Source organism: Pogoniulus pusillus, chromosome 3 (genome assembly GCF_015220805.1).
Source record: "Pogoniulus pusillus isolate bPogPus1 chromosome 3, bPogPus1.pri, whole genome shotgun sequence".
In the NCBI taxonomy this organism is placed as follows: Eukaryota; Metazoa; Chordata; class Aves; order Piciformes; family Lybiidae; genus Pogoniulus; species Pogoniulus pusillus.
In genome coordinates, this window is record NC_087266.1 from 45627873 (window position 1) to 45650455 (window position 22583).

Genomic DNA, 22583 nt, shown 5'->3' on the forward strand with positions numbered 1-22583 from the left:
CACAGTGATTTTTAAGGGACTACATTTAGGAAGCTGGCACAATCAGTACATAAAAATCAGCACTATTCATGAGGCCAGATGATAGGTTATGTCTGAGGAGCCTAGGTTCTTTGGCTTGGAGGAACATCTCCAACCTCCCCAACCAAAATTTGCACTAAGTGGTATTTCTTTGCCTCCATCACCCTGATTTCCAGCTGCAGTATGTTCAAGAGGAGGACAGGCCTAGTAAAGCTATGCAGCCAAGGCAGAAGGTACATGCCATACTCCAAGCTTGCTCTTTTCTGCTGAGGCTGCTAGCAGAATCCAACCCATCTGCACCAAAAAATAAAGACCAGTAGTATCACACAGTGAAACAGAGGCAGAGGTTTTAATCACCCATCATCTAGCAAGCTACCATACACAACAGTTCTGCTCTCACTCTAGGCAAGGTCTTCAGCCTCCTCCTCCTTCTAAAGCCTGCAGGTTTTCTAGATATTCAGTGACAGCCTCTACCTCTGCAAACTCCAGCAGTCTGTTGATGAGCTTATCCAGTGCTTCTTTCCCACTCAGAATTTCCTGTGAATAAAACAAAAAGAGACAGAAAGCATCACTGTTATTCTGAAATGCAGACTACTCAGATGAGGAACTCCTGGCAGGCACTTTGCCTGGAGTCTTACACTGGTGCATGCACTCACTCATTTCTGTGGCATCCCCCTGAGAAAGAAGCATGGCGTGGTGCACAGCAGCAGGATTGCTGCTGGCTGGCTGCCTGTGAAAAGCACACCGACTCTGGCAGCAACAAAAGGAGCTACTGGAGCCTTCCTCCCATGTTTTGCACGAAGGTTTTACAAGAACAATCAAGGACTGAAGAACCTAATTCAAATCCTGTTGCCCGTGCCAAGAACGAGTTTGTTTCACAATCAAGTCTCAACTTACTTTTGTTAAGCAATTTATGATTCCAGTTTCACTCCAGTAAGGAGCAAGTTCCCAATATTGTTACTGAAAAGCTCAACTAACAAAAGTCAGTTTTATGCATTTGTGGAACTTCACATTCTCCTCCACACTAGGATCTGTCTCCCTATTCCTCACCCCAGTTATGTATGACCTATTCCATATGCAGCATGTCCCATGTTCTCAGACGTTACCCAGGACATCCATGGCTACAGTTTGAACAGTGTTGCTCCTTATGCAGCAGCACTGAGAGCAAACTGGATATTGAAGAGTTGCCCTAAGTTTTGTCCTAAAATTCACAGAATGTTAGGGCTTGGAAAGGAACTCCAGAGATCATCAAATCTGACCCCCAAAGCAGGATCACCTAGGGCAGGTCACACAAGAACACATCCAGGCAGGTTTCTGAAGTTTCCAGAGAAGGAGACGCCACAACTTCTCTGGGCAGCCTGCTCCAGTGCTCTGCCATCCCTGCAGTAAAGAAGTATCTCCCTGTGTTGAGGTAGAGCCTCCAGTGTGTTGCATTGTACCTGTTGTTCCTTGTTCTGTCACTGGACATCACTGAAAAGAGCCTGGCACCTTCATCTTGACACCCACCCTTCAGATATTTATAGCCATTGATAAAATCCCCTCTCAGCCTTCTCTTCTCAAAATGCTTTCATACATTTAATACAGAAAAAATACATCATTAGCTATGCTTTTCCCTATAAATTGAAACAAATGATAAAAAAAAAATCAAAATATTCAAGCCATATGTAGATTTACTCAGAAATGATGCCTCAGGTCAGGTAATCCCAAAAGGAAAGGATTCAGTTACAGTATAACTGTGACCTGTGAGACAATCACAAAAGAAAAGTTTTTCTCCTTCTTCCCTGTGGCATTAAGAATGGTTTAACAAAACAGCACAGTCCTGCATGTCAGATTTCTCTTTTGGATGTACCAAGCTTCAGTAATCTCAAATGTCACTTGCCCAGTTTGGGACTGTGACTGAGAGACTTCCAGACTTCACTGAGGACTAAATGCTTGATCATTTTTTCATTCACATAGCAGGAGAAAAACACACAGAGAACGAGGCCAGCAAGTTATATCCTGTTCCAGTCATCTTTAACATTGCCCTAAAATAAGGCAGGAAAGAAAATTTAAGGTTTCTAAGTCACAGGATCACAGGATGTCAGGGGTTGGAAGGGACCCAAGGAGATCATCGAGTCCACCCCCCCTGCCAGAGCAGGACAATACTATCTAACACAGAGCACAGAGGAACACATCCAGACCCCACAACCTCTCTGAGAAGCCTATTCCAGTGCTCTGTGACCCTTACAGTAAAGAAGTTCCCCCTTGTGTTGAGGCAGAACCTTTTTTGCTGCAATTTACACCCGTTGCTCCTTGTCCTATCCCAGGGAGCAGTGAGCAGAGCCTGTCCCCTGCTCCTGGCAGCCTTCAGATACTTATAAACATTGATCAAATCCCCTCTCAGTCTTTTTTTCTCCAGACTAAAAAGCCCCAGGTCCCTCAGCCTCTCCTCATAAGCCATGCCCTCCAGTCCCCTAATCATCCTCCTAGCCCTCCACTGGACTCTCTCCAGCAGATCCCTGTCCCTCTTTAACTGGGGAGCCCAAAACTGAACACAGTATTCAAGATGAGGTCTCACCAGGACAGAGCAGAGGGGAAGCAGAACTTCCCTTGATCTGCTGGACACACTCTTCCTAATACACCCCAGGATCCCATTGGCCTTCTTGGCCACAAGGGCACATTATTGTGCAATGCTATTCTGTCACAGCACAACTGGCTTGCTGATTTCCTCCTAGATGTTGAATTGCTTTCACTACATTAACTTCTTCTTATGGTAAGCATCTAACTCTAAATGCTCTCCCAAGCAGCCCTTACCTTGATGTTGCGTGCATCATACGAGATCCTGTGGTCAGTAACTCTGTCCTGGGTGAAGTTGTAAGTTCGAATTCTCTCTGACTGGGCTCTTGTTCCCAACTGCAGCAAAGCAGCAAAAACTCAAATTAGACTATATTGTGCTTTAATAAATAAATAGAATTCTATTCTAAAGCAACACTTCCAGATAAAAATGCGAATGGATCTTCCTGTTCTAACTACAAAGCTCATGGTCACTGGTTTAGTGTAGAGTGTTGGGATTGTTTTTAACCTTGGGGCATTACTAAACTGTATTATTTGTGATTCTGCATCACAGGCCAAGTTTTTGCATCCTCCAGTACATTTCTGTCCCTCTTCTGTAGGTGGAAAAAAAATGACATGACTCTCCAAAGTCATCTAAGACAAGAGGTAATAACATCTATATCAATTCCTAGTACAAAAATGTTAAAGTGTTTTTTTGGGAGGTTGTAGCTACCATCAAAAATAAAGGAAGTAGGGACCATTAAATACAAGAAACAGCAAAATCAGCATGTGGCAAAGCAGTTCTACTGATACCTGCTTGCCAGAAACTAGCACCTTGCAGGGTTCTCTTACACGGATGACAGTGAGACTGCAACGAGTCGCCCTCTAGCGGTCAAGAACAAGAATGCAGGCGATTGTGAAAGCAGCATTGTTGTGCGGTTAAATTAAGCCTTCAGCAAACAGGAGAGTCAAATGTTACAAAGAGCTCAGAGAAATGAAGGTCTCCTCCAGTAGGCTTTTCTGAAAACTTCACTCGCAGCCAACATTTGTACTTTGCCGAATAAATTAAATTAAATAAGGCATTTGTTGAATCAATTCTGAATCATTAGGAAAGGTTTTTGTCCCAGGTTAGAGGCACGACCTACCCAGAACCCACAGACTCAATCTCCTTTTGGAGGATGGTGTCTCTGTGGTCTTCTTAAGGGACCACAGCTCAAACCACCACACTTTTGCTTGATTTTCTGCAGTATTCATCTAAGTCCTTTACACAGCTCTGAAGGCTATCTAGCTAAAACTGACAACAAAAGAGAAGTGGCTCCACCACTTACAACAAGCAGGGCAATAATCTGCAGGAACAAGACACTTAAATGCAGCCTGAAATCAGTGATTCATTTGCTAACCTGGGGGTTTTAGAGTACTGAATCCTTCTGTAATTCTGAAGTATTTTAGTTCCCATTGATCACTGTTGTAGAATCATAGAATGAACCAGGTTGGAAGAGACCTCCAAGATCATCCAGTCCAACCTAGCACCCAGCCCTAGCCACTCAACTAGACCATGGCACTAAGTGCCTCAGACAGGCTTTGCTTGAACACCTCCAGGGACGGTGACTCCACCACCACCCTGGGCAGCCCATTCCAATGCCAATCACTCTCTCCGGGAAGAACTTCCTCCTAACATCCAGCCTAGACCTCCCCTGGCACAACTTGAGACTGTGTCCCCTTGTTCTATTGCTGGTTGCCTGGCAGAAGAGGCCAACCCCCACCTGGCTACAGCCTCCCTTCAGGTAGTTGTAGACAGTAATAAGATCACCCCTGAGCCTCCTCTTCTCCAGGCTAGTTTGCATCATAAAAGGAAAAACACTCCAAGAATGAGAAAAGAAGGACAGCACGTTTCAAGAGAGAGGCACATTTTGAAGAGTAATTTGAAGCAACTCTTCTCTGGAAGCTGTTTCTTGCTTAAAAGGTTACACATTCAATAAACTGCTAACTATGCAGTGGCAAGATTGTTCCCATACTTGATTCTTTCAAAAGGTCTCTGTGGGGTCCTATCAAATACTCTGGCTTAGAAATAGGCTAAAATACAATTTTGACAACTTCTGGTCCTTTTTTTTTGGAAAATAGCTTTTTATTGATGTTCTACTTGTCTAACTCTAGTCTTAAGATGGGGATTCAGTGCATGACATCGAATGTTGCAATTAGGCTGACTCCAGCTAGTCTTTTGATGCTTCTTTCCAGCTACAGTTGATGTATCTTTTTCATTGCTTGGTAAGTCCGAGCTTGGTAACACTGAGCTGGGATAAGTGAAAATCAGATTGGCATTTTAAAATGTAAGATCTCCCTTTGTAAGCACACCTGGTTAGACACACACACACTCATGTGCTCTGTTACTGTCACTCAAAACGACTGGAAGCAAGTCTACAACGTAGCACCCTTCTCCAAATTTCAGCAACCACAAGTTCTCACCTGCAGCTTTCTGGCACTCTGCTCTTGACTTAGTTGTTTTTCAATGATCTGCTGGTACAGCTTAGCTTTCAGTGTCCGCAGAGCTATTTCCTTATTCAGCTGCTGTGATCGCTCCTGCTGGCACTCAACTGCTAGTCCTTTACAGAGGAATTCAAGAGAGCTCAGACCAAAAGCCCATTATAACAAAGAACAAAAGAAGCTAAATTAATTCTAACACATTAGACAAACGAAACCTTCTAGAGTGCTGGTTTGTAGGGCCTTTCAGCTGTAGGATAAAAAAAGTCATTTTAAGACATTGGCCAGAGCCATTAGTATGTTTTTAAACTCTTTGTTCAGTGCTACAGAAAAGTCAAGGACACTTTAAAATTCCCTGAAGCAAACAAGTTTCTGACATTGCCACCAGACACTGGGTTCGCTCCAATTAGCTACCACATGTTAAAACACATAATTTGCAGGGTTTGAAGAAGCATGTTTAAAACACTCTAACACAAGTTTTTGAAGTCTTAGTCTAGACAAGCTCTTAAGAGACCAGTCAATTCATTATTCTAGCAGAGAAGGGTGTCTAAACAATACTGGCAAGCCTTGAACTTATTTATAAATAATGAAATAAAGTTTTAAAAGAGGTCTTCGAAATAAATTTAGCACTTATTTTTACTTCTCATTTGATTTCTGAAGTAAAAAAAGGAAATGGCTGGGTTTGGGTCATTGCAGGAATTTCCTGTACCTGAAGAGTTTCCATATCTGGACAGACAGAAGACCCCTGAATTTCAACAAAAAAACAAATGCTGAGAAAGACAGAGTGCTCCAAACTATACCCTCTCTTCAAATCAATACAGATTTCCCTTCCTGATCAACATGTGATAGCAGTATCTAGCACTGAATAAAAATCTCCAAGCTTCTTTTTCTCTCAGTCATCTAATTACACAGACTCCAGCTAGGCAAAGCACACCCTTGGTTGTCAATGGCCATTACACCTGGAGGTATAGAGCACACAGCACAAATTATTTGCATCTTCCATCTCACTCCTGTCATTCTCCATTTGTTCTTTCATCCTTCAAAAATTGTGTATTCATTAAACACTCCCTCTGAAGACAAAACTGGTGTAATAGCAACCTGCTGACCATTGTGCCAGTGATACGCATCCCTTTTTCTCACACAGGGCAGAATATGAGGGAGCTGTGTCTTCTCTTTCAGCTCAACCCTGCAAGCTCACTCTAAAACCCACATCTTTTCTCTTCAGGACACAAATGTTGTGTGATTATAAGCACAAAATCTGGCCAGACTTACCTGTGGGAAGATGTACAATTCTCACAGCACTATCAGTCTTGTTAACGTGCTGCCCTCCTGCTCCTTTGGCCCTGAAGGTATCTATGCGTAAATCTTTGTGATCCACTTTAACATCAACCTAGAACCAAAATAAATTACCAATTTTTCTCTCATTTTAAAAATATGTGAATGTCAGTGATACTCAATGTAAAAAAAAACCCCAAATAATTAATCACTACTGAGTAACAGCTATAATTATTGTACTTTCAAAAAACATAAGGTCAAATATCTCTACAACACAAAGTGACGCCTTAAATAGTTCACTTATTTTTTCAACCTCTTACTCCAGGTCCTTTGGCAAAACAAGGAAAGTGAGGGGGAGAGTGAGTTTGTGTCTGACTAACAAATATATAATCAAAAATCACTTCTAAATAGCTGTGCAAAGATCTTATTTATGAGTCAAGCCCACACAATTCCAGCAACTGTGCTCAAAATTATCAAAGTGAGAGAAAAATGAGCAAATGTAGATCCACTGGAAATATGAGTCCTGAATCATGACCTGGACCATAGTCTGAGCTCAGTGTATGGGAAAGGAACATTGAGATCTCATCAGTGTTGCAAGGAAAGCATTACAGGGAAGCAGGAGAACGTGCAGGGAAAGCCTACAAGATTTGGCTTTATTTGGCTTGTGTGTAAATTGCTGGTTAAAGCGAGAATCATAGAATCAACCAGGTTGGAAGAGACCTCCAAGATCATCCAGTCCAACCTAGCACCCAGCCCTAGCCACTCAACCAGACCACGGCACTAAGTGCCTCAGACAGGCTTTCCTTCAACACCTCCAGGGACGGTGTCTCCACCACCTCCCTGGGCAGCCCATTCCAATGCCAATCACTCTCTCTGACAACAACTTCCTCCTAACATCCAGCCTAGACTTTCCCCAGCACAACTTGAGACTGTGTCTCCTTGATCTGTTGCTGGTTGCCTGGGAGAAGAGACCAACCCCCACCTGGCTAGGTGGTATCCCCAAGATCTCGGAGAGACTAGCCAACACATGCACTTACTCAAATTCAAAGCAGACTGTCCTTAATTTAACAGAGAAGGACACCAATAATTTCAACAAAACAACAATTAAAAATCAAAAGGAGCTGCAGAATCACATTACTATGCAACACTGATTGTTTTCTTGGATATATTAGCCGTCTTAACACATTACATAATTTAACATTGGCTTACTCACAGCATTCAGCTTTGTGAATACTGTGGTCAGCAGGAGCAGGGAGGTCATTCTGCCCCTGTACTCTGCACTGCTTAGACCTCACCTTGAGTACTGTGTTCAGTTCTGGGCCACCCAGTTTAGGAGGGACATTGAGATGCTTGAGCATGTCCAGAGAAGGGCGACGAGGCTGGGGAGAGGCCTTGAGCACAGCCCTACGAGGAGAGGCTGAGGGAGCTGGGATTGGTTAGCCTGGAGAAGAGGAGGCTCAGGGGAGACCTTATTGCTGTCTACAACTACCTGAGGGGTGGTTGTGGCCAGGAAGAGGTTGCTCTCTTCTCTCAGGTGGCCAGCACCAGAACAAGAGGACACAGCCTCAAGCTACGTCAGGGGAAATTTAGGCTGGAGGTGAGGAGAAAGTTCTTCACTGAGAGAGTCATTGGACACTGGAATGGGCTGCCCGGGGAGGTGGTGGAGTCGCCGTCCCTGGAGCTGTTCAAGGCAGGATTGGACGTGGCACTTGGTGCCATGGTCTAGCCTTGAGCTCTGTGGTAAAGGGTTGGACTTGATGATCTGTGAGGTCTCTTCCAACCTTGGTGATACTGTGATACTGTGTTGGGGCTGGAATACTCATTGAAACAATCACTGCTTCACATGCATTTCAGGCAATGGTAAATCTCTGCAAAGTCGTTTCTGATGACTCATTTAAACATGTAAGATACAGAGCCAAGGACTATCACCTCCCAGTGTTAAGAGAACTTGTGGCTCATTTGTTGGGACTTGCTTAAGAATTGATATTTGACTATTAATAAGCCCCCAAACAGTAACAGTAACATGGGTTTAAGTAACACCTACTGCAATGTCAAAATGGATGAGCAAGGATACATCATCTTACTACCCTGATTTACAGTTAGTTACCTCCTCTGGCTGAGGGAGGACAATAACTGACATTGTCCCTGTGTGAATACGCTGCATTCTCGATGACAGGCCTGTCTCAGGGATTCGCTGGACTCGATGAGTCCCTCCTTCATATTTCAGATGCCTGAAGACATCCTCTCCTGAAATATGAGCAGCAGCATGATGTAACCCACCTAGAAAGACAAATAATACGTGACAGACACAGCACAGAAGCACTGACTTTAATTTAACTGCCTTGGGGGAACATCTGAGGAGCTACTGTACCTATTTCAGCTGGTGTATAGTTCACAACATCAAAGGTCCAGCGTTTATAGTCTGCATAATTCTGGTACATCTCAAACATTTCTTTGGTGAACTGTTGGCAGATGTCTCCTAAAAACATAAACAGCAGTTCATAAAATGTCAACCACCAGTAAAAACAGTCAGTCATTAGACAGATTAAACACTCTTCTTTATAAAGTATACCATTAAAGCATAAAAAAAGGCATTAAGAATAACCCATAAGAGGTTTAATGAAGTTGGATGGAGGTTTGAAATAATCTTTACTATGGGGACTTTGCTGACCTCCAGTTGTTCTGCCAGCTGTCACTTCTAATACAACGTGACTTCTATCATATTTTTCCTTTGGCACTAGAAGCTGGAAAAGCTGAAAAGGAAGAAGAAAAAAAAAGACTGTCATTATCTCCTTCATGACTCTCTATCTCCTCTTAATCTAATTTACAGCCAGATTTCACAATTGTCATAGCCTGAGCTCACACAACTGATATCTTTTGGCAAACTAGGAAGTAGGACTAGAAACAGTCCAGTGGCCACTGCAATTCAGTGCAGTCAGTGTGGAAATGGGATATTCCATCCATGGGAAAGCTAGCTGAAAATTCAGTCCTACAAAGTCAGGTGCCAGGCAACAGAGTCCAGCCCAAACTACCTCTGAATACAAAGTTATTACCCACAACCCAACCAATCTTTACATTAATCTTATTTTCCAGAAAGTCTCATTTCATATTGTTTCAATCTGAACACAGAAATGAGCTCAAAGATAGAGCTCTCCACTGAATTGTTTCAGCTTCTCTGCTTAAAATTAATTTCCCTGCTCATGGGGTGCTGTAAGCTGAAAAGAAAATGAAAGACTGCAATTTCCCATCAGAAATCTTTCAAGAATGCATGTTCTACTGCCACAAACAGTTACAGGGATGTCATATCAGGTCTCAATAGCACAGGCTCACTACTTTAAATCTCCTCCAACCTCTGTAGGCAGACAAGCAAGCAAACGAAAATGACTAAAACAATAAGCTTCTAAGACACAATTGTCAGTAAGAAGCTTCCTAATAATTCAAGTTGCCATTTCTTTTCAGGGAGATTACAGAAGCTGAACTTCTGTTTCATTAAACACAAGTGTCAAAGTATCAAAGTCTATTGGTAACATCACAAAGGAATGCCTTTCTGACATCTGTTTTTACAAAGCTTCATAATTTTACCTCGGGCTCACCTTTCTGCACAACATGTTGACTTTTTTATCCAGGGTTTCCTTCTCTTCTAATGCAAGCTCTAGAAGTTGTTTCTCATCTCTGCTGTCTAGCTCTAAATTCCAACAAGAGGAACAGATGTTAGCCAATCTCACCCAGCCTAGAGCAAATCATAATACAGGGATCTAAAGACAAGTACTGCAACACATAAAAACCTCTTGGCTGTATTCTGTCAGCAAGAAACATCAACAGCAGCTCAAGCCAGGATCCATATTGCCATCTAAGTGATCCTATTTCTCAGATGTGCTGGAAGTAGCAGCAGATAATGTACCTCTCATTCCCTACTTTATGGCTCAAAGCCTGAATCTGCTGGTCCAATCTGACAGCTACTTTGGGTTATGCTGATGGTTATGTCACGCAGATTGACACAACATTCCAGGGGTGAATCCACAAACAGATTTGACAAAGCATGTTGGAAACATGCCTGCAAACAGAAGTGCCTCCATTTCCCTTGTTACAACTTTTCACACAGAAAAACTGTTACTTAAACTTGCCCAGAAACACCCAGATATCCAACAGTACGGATGCAACTCATCAAAGTGAGCACTACAAATAATGGTCTGATAATAATGATGAGGTTTCTAATCTGCCTTCTGCTATTCAAAGAGATCACCGAGATGTGGCTGCAAGGCATCAGGGTGTGGGTGACCTGACTTGGACCCTGCTTCACTTTAGAAGATTCCCTTCCCTCGTTTTTCAGCATGTGAGACCACAATCTGGAGTAGTGTCCAGTTTTAAGTTCACCAGTACAAGGCATGGAAATACTGGACTGAGTATTTTACTCCCTGGTTACTCTCTTATTCCTGAATTGTATCAAAGACAGTGGCAACTTCATAGTTTTTTTTACCCAAACTTATACTGTATCCAAGCATGGGAAAGCTGAAGCTTCTTAGGCAACCATCAACTTTGATTCCTTGAAGGAGTCCTCACATATTTCCAAAGAAGAGTGAGCTTTTGCCATTTGAATTGGAAGATGACTATTCAGGGCCTATTTCATGCAAATTGTTCAGTTAAGTATCAACGAACAAGCTAGATGTAATCTCACTGTAAATAACACAAGTGAAGTCTTCATCTATCTCATGCTTGCTAAATTCTTTTTTCTTCAGTTACAGTACTCTCAGTTCCATATAAAAAAAAATTAAACAAACATTTCCAAACTATTTCAGCTAGACAGAAAGGCCTGTGATCCCAGATGAGCCCTACTCTCCCAAACTGGCTGGCTGAAGACTTTAAACTGAAGTGAAGCAAGAAGAAAAATGTAAATATGCGGCTGGATGCAGAAAGCCCTCCAACATGTAACCTCCCAGACACAGGCAGCACCAGAGTGTGTTACAGGACTGGCTTCATTTAGTCAAGAGTTCTCTCCTAAGGCTGGGCAATGAAGTTTATCACAAGCAAATCAAGTTTTTGGAACAAGTAGATGTGTTCTCCTTACCTCTGCACATAGCTTCTAACTCCTGAACTTCTCTTTCAGCCTCTTTGACTTCTTGAAATGCAACAGCAATGGGGGACAGATCAGCACATCTTCTCCTTAGGGTTCTTTGCTCAAAGTCATTTGAGTCAGCTCTTAACAGATGACTAATCTGCTGGTATTCCTTGTTTAGAGTCTCCAGATACTTCTGCACAGCCTCATGTTGCCACAAAGCTTGAGAATCCTGATGCTTTCTCCTGTGCTGACTGTTAAAAGACAGAGTGAATCTAGCTGTGTCCAATAATGATTTTGGCCTCCAAAATCCACAGTTGTGCAATCTCACCACATAACCTATCTTCTTTGCAACGACAGGGAAAAGACAGCTGTGAAGTTGACTGTGACAGTAGCAATTGCCAAGCAGGCTCTTGAAAAGACAGACACTTCGGAAAGGTTTCATTTTGTTTCTTATTTTTCCACCACCTGAAATTAAAAGTAAATAGTACATGGACCAGTGCTATTGTCTAGAAAAAAAGAGAGCATTCTATTAAACAAAAGCCCCACCAGACAACAGCCAAAGAAACACAAGAACTGTATCAAGCTCAAATCCTGGGTTTGATTACACCAACACTCCAAATGTCACAGATAAAACTATTCCTGTTTTAGTCCCAGTTTAAATCAGAAACTCTAATCAGCATAGCTGTACTGAATGAGGGTTGGGAATGGTCCCCTCCTTCACTTGATTGAACAGTTTATTTATGCCACAGAGAAGATACTGTAGATGCTAGTTTATAGACAACAGCTTCATTTTGCTATATCTCACTGGAAAAATCCAACCATTGCACAAAAGAAAAATGTTGCTGAGAGAAGACAAATCTATACTAGAGAAGAGCCTGGCTCCATCCTCTTGGCACTCACTCTTTACATATTTATACACATTACTGAGGTCACCTCTCAACCTCCTCTTCTCCCAGCTTAAGTGCCCCAGCTGCCTCAGTCTCTCCTCATGAAGATGCTCCACTACTTTAATCATTTCTGTGGCTCTACACTGGACTCTTTCAAGCAGTTACCTGTTCTTCTTGAACTGAGAGGCCTAGAACTGGACACAACATTCCAGATGTGGCCTTACCAGGGTAGAGCAGAGAGGGAGGACCTACTAACCACAGCCCTTCGTAATACATCCCAGAATGGCATTGGCCTTCTTGGCTGCAAGAGCACTTCCATCTACTAGGACACTGAGGTCCTTTTCCCCTTCACTGCTCTCCAACAGGTCAGTCCCCAACCTACACTGATGCCTGGGGTTGTTCTTTCCCAGGTGCAAGACTTGCCCTTGTTGAATTTCATTCAATTTCTCCCTGGCCAACATTCCAGCCAGTCCAAGTCTCACTGAATGGCAGCACAATCCTCTGGTGTGACAGCTACTCCTCCCAGTTTGGTGTCCTCAGCAAACCTGCTGACAGTGCACTCTGTTTCCTCATCCAGGTTAATGAATATATTAACTAGTACTGGTCCCAGTACGGACCTCTGAGCAACTCCATTAAATACAGGTCTTCCAACTAGATTCCATCCCACTGACCACAACTCACAGCACACAGGAACCCCTTAGCAGCTCTAGCAAAGGTAATTTCACCTTCATCTTATACCATCAACATTGCAAACTATGTTATGGATTCTTACTGTGCTTTAAAAATCTGTATAGTGGTGCAAGGGTCTACCAAGAGGACTAAACTGAAATCATTCTAAATTGAAAGTAGTCTAGGACTACTCACAGAGAAAAGGTTTAACAAGTAAAGGAGTACTCCTTAGTGTTTGTGCCAGTGCTACAATCCTATCAGTCTACTTGTTTTTTGTTTTTAAAGTGGTTTCAGATGAAATAAGAGCATGAAAGTTTTGCAACAGCATCTCCTTGAGACATACACTTGCTTTCTAACACAATTATTTCTCACTCATCAGTGCCAAGATCTTCTGTACATCTTCAGGCATTTCATGAACAAATTACTATGGCATTCTAACTTCTCTGCTCATCCATTATCCTCACCTATTTGACTTTCACCTGTTTGTCCACATAGCAGAAAGAGCAGTAAGCTGTGAACCCAGATTCAATTTATGTTGCTTGCCTTGGTGGCTGTTTCACTACCTGCAGAAGGAGGAAAGAACCTTTATTCTACTTCTGCGCCTTCCCCAGATTCTTCAGCCAGCAGGTGCCATTGAACCCACCATGGGAATTTCAGGACTGCTTTAATTCACAGAAAGCCAATGATATCCTTCACAGATTGCTCTAGTGACTTAAAATCAGCTGCAGCACAGGGATCACGTTCCCTTTACCAGGCTCACAGCAAATCTAACTCACCATCTACAATTAGTTCCAAAATTCCCAGTTTTGCTGATGAAACTGGAATTGGTCCAGGTCAGCATGGTCCATTTTTGTTTGATCAAGTACTAACTGTAAGTAACTAATGTTTAAAATACTAATGTTATATTATATTTCATGTATTATACCAATTATAACCACCTGATTTTTTACTGGTGTAGTTAAGAAGCAGTGTACTTAAATAATAACAGACTTACTGTATTTTTCTGCCTCTCAGAAATAAAATTCTTTGGTTTAAATGCCTAAAAACCCCTAAGTGTTGGACTGACACAGAGCTTCAAAGAAATCAGAAACTTCAAAATAACTTTGCCATGTTAAACAAACAAAAAAATACTTCCTTTTCAGATATTCTTCTGCATTATCTTTGTGCAGACACACAACTTTTAGAGAGCTATAAGCAGTAGACGACCTATTAGCTGCTCTCCAAACCCAACCTTAGCAATATTTTAATGTGGCAAAATTACTCCATGCACGTTACAAATTAAAACAAGCAAGGAAAAGTGACAACTGCAATTATCTTATTAAAACTAAATAAAAAAAATCCCAGACAGGAAGGATCTATCAATATTGTGAATACTTTTCTAACAACCAAAGATGCTGTGAACTGCGTGCAACTGAGTTCCGATAGGAACGTGTTGGTACAGGGAAGTAGGAGCTATATCAATGCACGCAGCGGCTGCCTCTGACAGCACCTTTATTACATCTCTGTCCCCCAAGGAAACCCCTCGAAAGCTGTGAGCTCTGGCAGCCCTCTCCTGCAAAGGTTAGGAGTGGAGAGGGAAGGCAGGGCTGCAGAGCAGCGAGGAGCAGATGAAGGTCGTGCAGCACGGAAGGGCAGCTGCGAGGGGCGCAGGGAGCTACAATCCCTAACACGCATCAAGCAGCTTTGGCACTCACCGCCCACACGCGTTGGCTCCAGAAAGATCCTGCCGCAAAAGCGGAGGCCATAGCAGACGGGAAGTAGAGCGGAAAACTGCCGGTCCCAGCATGCCTGCTGGAACCGCGACTCCCGGCATGCTGCGGCCCGGCCCGGGCGGAGCCGCCGTGCTCGCCGCGCCGCGGGCAGCTGGCGGAGGAGGGGGCCGGGGCGCTACCCGCACCGAAGCCCGGCGAACATCGCTGGAGCACTTGCGACTGCGAAGGCAGACGTTGCTTTACTCAGTGCAACGCAGTCCCCGAACTCAAAGCCGGGACCTTAAAAGCAGGTCTTAATTGGCAGTGCGTTGCGCACAGCTGCGTGGTAACAGGCTTTAGAACTCCGGCAACGCTTGACGGCGAGAGAAACACCACGTGGGAATAATCAGGCTAATTACTAGCTTCTTAACTTGTTGAGTTACATACGCTTGTGTTTTTCCAACAACACAGTTTCAAGCCTGGTTATGAAAAGATTGACTTCACAGAAGCCTGCATAAAACTGTAAAGTTCCACTTTACATCAAAGCTCACTATTCAGTATCACACAAAACTCTCAGGCCTCCCAACCAGGCAGCAGACCATGCAGAAACTAGATGGCCAAGACAAGGGTTGAACTATGTACTGTCAGCAGGGCTGCCAACTACAAGACCTAATCCATGTGTCTCATATTCAAAACACACAAGGAACTCTTTCCCCATATTTACTGTATGCTTTGAGAATGCAATATGGGGATTGTTTACAAAGGATGAGAAGTGCCATTGCTGTATGTGCTTCCACCCCCTTTATGGTTTGCTTAGATGCCTTTAAAGCCTGTGTGACCCAGGCAGCTGCCATTGGAGATGGTAAGGATCAGGGATTTACATGGCAGAGGATGCTTGGAACAGGGTGTCACTGTCTTCCTCACCCACCACGGCAGCCCTGGGGGTCTTCAAGAAAAGACTGGATGAGGCAGTTAGTGCCATGGTCTAGTTGATTGGATAGGGCTGGGTGCTAGGTTGGACTGGATGATCTTGGAGGTCTCTTCCAACCTGGTTGATTCTATGATTCTATGATCTGGTGCAGAAGGAAAGAGTGACAGTGGAAATACTGCTGGGCTTCAGGGCTTTGGGACAGACGTGGCAGTCCCGTGCCTTAAAATCTGACAACCCTAAACTGCCAATTGCTTTAGAAACTGGAGGCAAAGAAATAGCTCACCAGAGAAAATAGGCTTCAGGCTTTACAATGTGCTTGGCTTCAAGGCAGGTTCATGCCCACACGGAGGCCATTTTTTGCTCTGGGGGCCCTAACTGGGTTCAATGATCTGCAAGCATCATACTACGACTTCTGCAGATAACAGCTAACGATGACAGGCCACAGAATAAAATGAAGGAGGTGACAAAATCACAAGCTTGTTATAATATATATATCACTTTAATGTTTCTCTCCTCTTTCAATCCAGTTTTGTCAACAGACTTTTAAATTCTGTTTGAAGGAAAAACTGGTGATAGACTCATACACGTCTTGAATACAGTCCCATTTATTAATAAACCCTGTAGAAAGATTTGTTCTGCTCAGCACAGACTAAATAAATAGGGATTAAATAAAAAGAAGTTTTCTTGACTGTGCTCCCAAACATCACTTTCAACTAAAGCTCTGCCTTTCCCCTAAAGTTGAGTCCTTTGTTTATTCACTCCCAGTTTGTCTACAAACATTCCTTTTATTGCCTCCTTGCTTTCATTTTCTTGCTGCTTTTAACAGAGATTTGTAATGCAGACATATGTCTAAATGGAAATTGACCCCGTCTCTTACTTGGAATTTGCCTACTTTCAGACAGCATTCTTTCCAGTGTTTTGACTAGCAGGAAAGAGAGACCTTTAGCTGACAAGCACAGCCTTACTGCTTCAGACCAAAGGTGTACCTAGCAGAATATTTGCCCGACCATCTCGGAGATGCATCTGTTTATCACTCAACCCAGAGGCATAAAGTCAAGGCTTTGGCTAGTTATAGAAAGTGCTGAATACATGCTCTGTTACAGGCTCTGCAAATGATGTAGCAGGGCAAAGTCAAGTTGGCCATCCTTGTCAACAGTATTCCTGCTTTGAAAAACACCAGATATAGGAGCACTATACCATATAACATAAAGAGCAGTGAATTGGGTACAGCATGTACTAGTGTATTGCTAACAGTGATTCAAGTGACTGATGACATTACAAGCATGGCAGAACAAAAAGGTGAGATATAAACATAGTATTCTTTCTACAAAGAAAGGTATTGCACACTATTCATCTAAACAAGATTAAGCAACACCAAAAAGAACCACCATCCACCCGAACAGTGTCCACAAACTGATACTCAGCTGAGAAGAACTAGGAAAGCATGTGTTCTATTTTTTAAAGTATTTTCCTCACTTTTGCTATTTTCATCTTAGGAGGCTTCTTAAACCTACCAACTTCTTTTAGCTGTCTGCAGGTTAGGCTGTCACCCAGATTACTCTCTTCCAAGAAACTGTACAAGCTCTTTTTTCCTCCTTTAGTCTTAAAGGAAAGTAGCTATCATGTCCATGAGCTTCAGCAAGACTTGCGACGAGGCAAAGACACACTGCTTGCACCCCAGTCACAGTCCCCTACTTTATGTGTAACTAAGCAACACAAGCATGCAGTTTCTCTACTTTGCTCTTGTTACATACTCTTCTCCATATACTTCCTTTAATGTGGGTATCTATCATGTGCATCACCTGGGACAGCAGGTGGATAACCACATTATTACAAAATCAACATTTTAAAACATACCAAAACGTGACTAATATTTCTAAAGAGCACTTACACAGGCATTTTAATTGAAGCCAATTCTATTTTTCCTGTAAGATGGGCTTTTTAATTGGTTGTAACTTTGACACTTTAACCATTTCCCTTCTGAGTAAACGATCCAGTATCACACAGTGTCACAGTATCATCTGGGTTGGAAGAGTCCTCACAGATCATTAAGTCCAACCCTTTACCACAGAGCTCAAGGCTAGACCATGGCACCAAGTGCCACGTCCAATCCTGCCTTGAACAGCTCCAGGGACGGCGACTCCACCACCTCCCCGGGCAGCCCATTCCAGTGTCCAATGACTCTCTCAGTGAAGAACTTTCTCCTCACCTCCAGCCTAAATTTCCCCTGGCGTAGACTGAGGCTGTGTCCCCTTGTTCTGGTGCTGGCCGCCTGAGAGAAGAGAGCAACCTCCTCCTGGCCACAACCACCCCTCTGGTAGTTGTAGACAGCAATAAGGTCACCCCTGAGCCTCCTCTTCTCCAGGCTAACCAATCCCAGCTCCCTCAGCCTCTCCTCGTAGGGCTGTGCTCAAGGCCTCTCCCCAGCCTCGTCGCCCTTCTCTGGACACGCTCAAGCATCTCAATGTCCCTCCTAAACTGGGGGGCCCAGAACTGAACACAGTATTCAAGGTGTGGTCTAACCAGTGCAGAGTACAGGGGCAGAATGACCTCCCTGCTCCTGCTGATCACACCATTCCTGATGCAGACCAGGATGCCACTGGCTCTCTTGGCCACCTGGGCACTCTGCTGGCTCATGTTCAGGCGGGTATCAATCAGCACCCCCAGATCCCTCTCTGGCTGCTCTCAGCCACTCCCACCCCAGCCTGTATCTCTGCATGGGGTTGCTGTGGCCAAAGTGCAGCACGCGGCACTGTGGTGCCAGGCCATGTGGGTTTAGTATTTCTGGTTAGGTTGGGTTGGTTTTGTTGTTTGTTGGTTGGGGATTTTGTGTGTCTGTGGTTTCTTTTCTTAAATCAAGATTCATTTACGAATGACTTCCTGGGAGTAACTAGACCCCCCAAAAAATTTGTTTCAAAAGACATCAAACTCAAATCTTGATGGCTTGCCATGAATAAATGCTTACTCTTCCAAGCATGCACGATAGTGCTGGAAGTTCTACACAACCAGCGGCTGAAAAATGCACTAATGCAATAGACAACATCGCTGCTTGCTAAAGCCTGACTGCTGCGTTTGCTGTTGCTTCCTTAAATACCAGCCAGGGCACCGCAAGCATGCAGCTTCTCAAAGGTCTGCAGTGTACAGAGACTTTGCTCCCTCCCAGCCATACCTCCCAGGCTTTTGGGCAGTCTGGCTTTCCAAAATACCAACTGGAACGGCAGCCACTAAAATTAGGTTACTAGGGGGCAAAGCGAAACACGACAGCGAGCAAAGCAGACTTTCTGCCCTGCCAGCCGTGGGAGAGGCCGAACGCTGCGGCAAGCCCCGCACCCCGTTTCCACAGCTCTCGCCTTAGGAACAGCCACGATTTGGATCTCGGGCGAGTGAGAGTTGTCATTTAGTTCACAACTTCCACAGACTGGAGTCCTCTTCCCCCTCCTCTCCTCGGGGCGTTGCCGAGGGCTCCCCTCCTCAGGGCCGCCCACCGCCAGCCTCGCTGCCGGCAGGTAATTCCCCTCAGGGCCGTCGAGAGGGGGCGAGATACAACTGACAAGCAACGCAGCCTGCCCTCAGAGCGGAGAAAAGGGAGGGGGGCTAGAACGGATGGACTCTCCAGACAGCCACGGAAAGTCCTCTGGCACCCAGACTCGACGTGAAGAGAAAGCCCGCCTGAGCGAGAAACGGCAGCGACGAGCCGAGGGGGGAGCGGGGAGCACCCGGCAGCAGCGCGCCTGCGCGGAGGGGACCCCGGCTGCCATTTTGCAGCGTCAGCCGGGCGGCGAGGCCTCCCCGGCAGCTGCGCAGAGGGGCCGGGGGAGCCGGCGGGGAGGGCGGTGCAGGCCAATGAGTTAAAGAGTCGCCGCCGCCGCTCGGGCAAGAGTCGCGCCACAACCACCCCGCCGAGTTTGGGGTTTTCCTTTCCTCTTTATTCCCTTCTCCTCTCCCTCATACCGACAGCCGCCCGGTCGCACTTCCCAGGCCGCCCCCACCCCCGCCAGCCTCCCTCCCGCCAGCCGTGCCTGTCCTGGGGCCGCCCGCACCATGCCGTCTGTGCCGCTGCCGCCCAAGGAGAGCAACCTCTTCAAGCGGATCCTGGTGAGCCACCGGCCCCGTTCCTCTCTCTTTTCCTTCCGCTGCCGTTTCTTCCTCTTCTTTTCTTTTGCACACTGGCCTCGCTCGCTTCTCTCCGACTGGGGTTACTACAGCAGGTTACTTAGCCCGATGCTGGAGTTGGCTCCGGCTGAGTGAAAAACCATATAGTGGCCGCGCTCGTCCTGGGGGGAGCTGCGGTTGCCGCTGCCGCCTCCTCGTCTCGGTTCGTTCCCGTTTCCTTCCTTTGTCTGGGGCCCGCCAAGCAGGCCGGGCGAGCCCCTCTCTCTCGCGTTGGGGGCCGGGAAGGGTCGGTGTCGCCCCCGGCCGGGCGAGGGCGGGAAGGGGAGTGAGCCACTCGCCGTTGTGCTGCCCGCCGCGGTTCTGCTTCGTCGTCGCCTGCGACGCTAACTGCGGCGAGCTCCGGCTGTGGGGCTCGGCAGCGCGGCTCGTCCTTTCGGTCCCTCCCGCTACAAGCGGGCGGCGGCCCTGCCGGCGGAGGCGGGCTGTTGCCCGCGCCCTAACCCGTCCTAAGGACGGCTGGAAACGGCAGCTCGGGGAGGGGGCTTGTCATCCCACCTCTGCCCGCCGTACAGCGAGGGGTCTGTTTTAGGGCTTGGCGTGCTGCTCTCTGCAGTCGCCTGCTGCTCCTGTCACCGCGTTCAGGAAGAGCTCGAAGCGCGGCGTAAGCGCAGCCGGGGATTGCGTTAAGTTGATCTCCATGGGTACTTGATTTTCGACAAGCACGTCAATTTCCCTACAGCCACTAGAGTACAGCTAGTTCGTCTAGCGATCTTCAGTATAGCTGAAAACAGACGTTGGACTCTGTGTCCTTTGGAAGCATTCTTTCAACTTTTATGTTTTGGGCTACTTTGACGACTATTTTCTGGACTGCTTCAGGTTTGTGAGACTTGCTGATGCAAAGGGCAGCTAATGCTTGTGAGACAGCTTTATAGGAAGAGCTCACTAAGCTTATATTCAAACAGTAGATTTTATAGTGCAAGTTACTTATGAAAAGAAGCTCTTGCCTGAGTAAAGTTGAGGCATTTTGTGCCAGTTTGCTACTCCTCAGGCAGAGGAAGCTGCAGCACAGAGGCAATCTGTTGACAGATAAGGATTTCTTCAGTTGTAGTAGCATTTGTTAGGCTAGTTTAAAAGTCTGTGGTTGAGAGGTGACCATTTTGGCTTCAGGAAGCTGAGCTCCGAAAAACAGTGTGTGTAAGCCTGTGTACTTTTATGTAGGTGGTGCTTTTCAGCAGGTGCTTCAGAGCTGTTTGTTTTCGCCTGCTTTGAGTAGTGTGTAGATTTTAAAAGACTTTGTGCTTCTTAATGGTGATTTGTTGCTTACTCCATGCCTATGGTATGCATGTTAGTAAGTCTTTCTAGCACTCCTCTTTCCCTCTGCTAAAAATAAATGACTAATATTAGAACAGTTAAGTGATTATTCTTACTAGTAGCGAACAAGTTCACAGTAGCACTTAGTTCTGAAGTTTGTTTTTCAACTGAAACAGTGAGGACTTTCTCTGGAGAATGTGTTTTAGACAATTTTTTGATACCACGCAGAACATAAGTGCTTAGGTAGGGAAAAAAGATGCATAAAATTAATTGAAGCTGATGGGGAAATGTACTTGCTTTCTAAGCCTAATTGGTGCTGTGTAGTGGCTAATCACAACTGCTGAAGTGTTAATCACAAACTTGCTTGTTGGCTTGTCACTTCCTGGGTTGATACTTATTGGAACTTCTTATTGCTCTTTGTATCTAGATATAACTTTATTCTGTGCTCTTTTCCTAGAATGCTAATGTCTAAGTAGTGCAAACTGAACCTTTTGGTTGCCTGACATGATTCAGAATATTTTAGTGTTGTAATACAGAGTATAGTTCTGAAGGCTTTTTTAACTGAAGCAGCCTTTGCTTACTTGGGTGCTGCCAGAATACTTGAAATTACTAGGGACACTATGGGCATGTTAAAAATTGGTGAGGGGATTATGTATAAGGCTGTATAATAGGACCTTACGTGCATGTAGTGATTTAATCACTTGGAACAGACGTGAGGGAACTACTCGTGTTAAGACTAAGTATTCTTACACTCTGTGGAGAATTAGCAGTTACGAAATGGGAAGCTCATCTGGCCATTATGAGAATTGTTCAGAAGTCAATGACTGTGTGAGAGTAATGTGTAAGACTTAATCAACGGTTGGAACAAGACGCCCTCTTACATGAGCAAACCAAACTCACACAACTGCCCAAACTAGTGTAACCTCATGAAATGCAGTGTAAGCTGTGAAATCTGATCAAGAAGCTGTTAAGTCACATCACTTTTTGTGCCCATGTGTTTGGCAGTACTCAAGCTGATTTAAACCCAGCTGTGATGTCATTAGGGAACTAACATGAGTTGCAGCACAGGCAATAGTTCTGGTTTCTTAGTACTACTGTGAAGTAATGCTAGATCTCATTTTTCTCACTGTCCTGACTTCTAGGTCTGTTTTGTTTAAGCTGTATTTCTACAGGGCCTAAGCAACTTCAGCCTCTTTCACTTCAGTCTCACAGAAGGCATGGGGGAAGTGTTTGAAAGCTTCCTGGCTCCCCCTGTATGGAAGGAGAGAAGAATACAGGAATGCTGTGTTTCTTGCCACTTAAACTGAGTCTTCCATCATGTGACCTTTAAGTGAATGGGGCAGATGCAGTCTAAAATAATACACACGTGGTCACTTAAACATGCTTCTTGTTAACACTGAATGCACATAACCAACTTCAGTGTTTACTTCTAGGAAACTTGAGCAGATCTTTTATTCTGTGTATTTAAAACAGTTGTAAGCTTCCCTCCAGGCTATTGTTCATTTAAAGTAACTTTGATTTTTTTTTTTTTTTAAACTATATCTATTTAGTGTAGACCTAGTACACTCTGTAAGATGGATTGCTCCTAAGATTTGAGACTTCAGGGTGTTTTTGAGGTTCTT

At 44.7% G+C, this 22583-nt stretch overlaps 2 protein-coding genes across 6 annotated transcripts in view; one reads left to right on the forward strand and one right to left on the reverse strand.

Annotated features, from left to right (window-relative positions):
• Positions 1-348: 348 nt before the first annotated feature.
• On the reverse strand, positions 349-19596 carry MTRF1 (mitochondrial translation release factor 1). Of its 3 annotated transcripts, none has more exons than XM_064174685.1 (10): positions 19578-19596; positions 11369-11824; positions 9897-9988; positions 8975-9056; positions 8675-8782; positions 8411-8583; positions 6301-6418; positions 5014-5150; positions 2812-2910; positions 349-555 (listed from the first exon to the last, which is right to left on the reverse strand). In XM_064174685.1, exons 2-10 carry the CDS (start codon positions 11799-11801, stop codon positions 433-435), a joined length of 1365 nt encoding a protein of 454 aa, XP_064030755.1. In that variant the 5' UTR covers positions 11802-11824; positions 19578-19596; the 3' UTR covers positions 349-432. The 3 variants fall into 3 exon arrangements, with proteins under 3 accessions (XP_064030755.1, XP_064030747.1, XP_064030738.1); XM_064174677.1 differs by lacking the exon at positions 19578-19596 and adding an exon at positions 14610-14690; XM_064174668.1 differs by lacking the exon at positions 19578-19596 and having other exon boundaries at positions 11369-11849.
• NAA16 (N-alpha-acetyltransferase 16, NatA auxiliary subunit) overlaps positions 19236-22583 on the forward strand; it is a 68599-nt gene continuing 65251 nt past the window's right edge. The window contains exon 1 of one of the 3 annotated variants that reach the window (XM_064174583.1): positions 19236-19632. In XM_064174583.1, coding sequence (XP_064030653.1) covers positions 19579-19632 — 54 coding nt within the window. In that variant the 5' untranslated portion in view covers positions 19236-19578. The remainder of the gene's footprint in view (positions 19633-22583) is intronic. The other 2 variants (XM_064174590.1, XM_064174575.1) reach the window with 2 other exon arrangements.

What these genes read in the sequence shown, in the direction of transcription:
- MTRF1 (XM_064174668.1), bottom strand. Translation starts at nt 11,849, where the DNA reads ATGTACTATTTACTTTTAATTTCAGGTGGTGGAAAAATAAGAAACAAA. An exon ending in CTATACACCAGCTGAAATAG is followed by an intron (nt 8,584 to 8,674) that starts GTACAGTAGCTC and finishes TTGTCTTTCTAG; the next exon opens with GTGGGTTACATCATGCTGCT. An exon ending in ATGATGCACGCAACATCAAG is followed by an intron (nt 556 to 2,811) that starts GTAAGGGCTGCT and finishes TTTTATTCACAG; the next exon opens with GAAATTCTGAGTGGGAAAGA.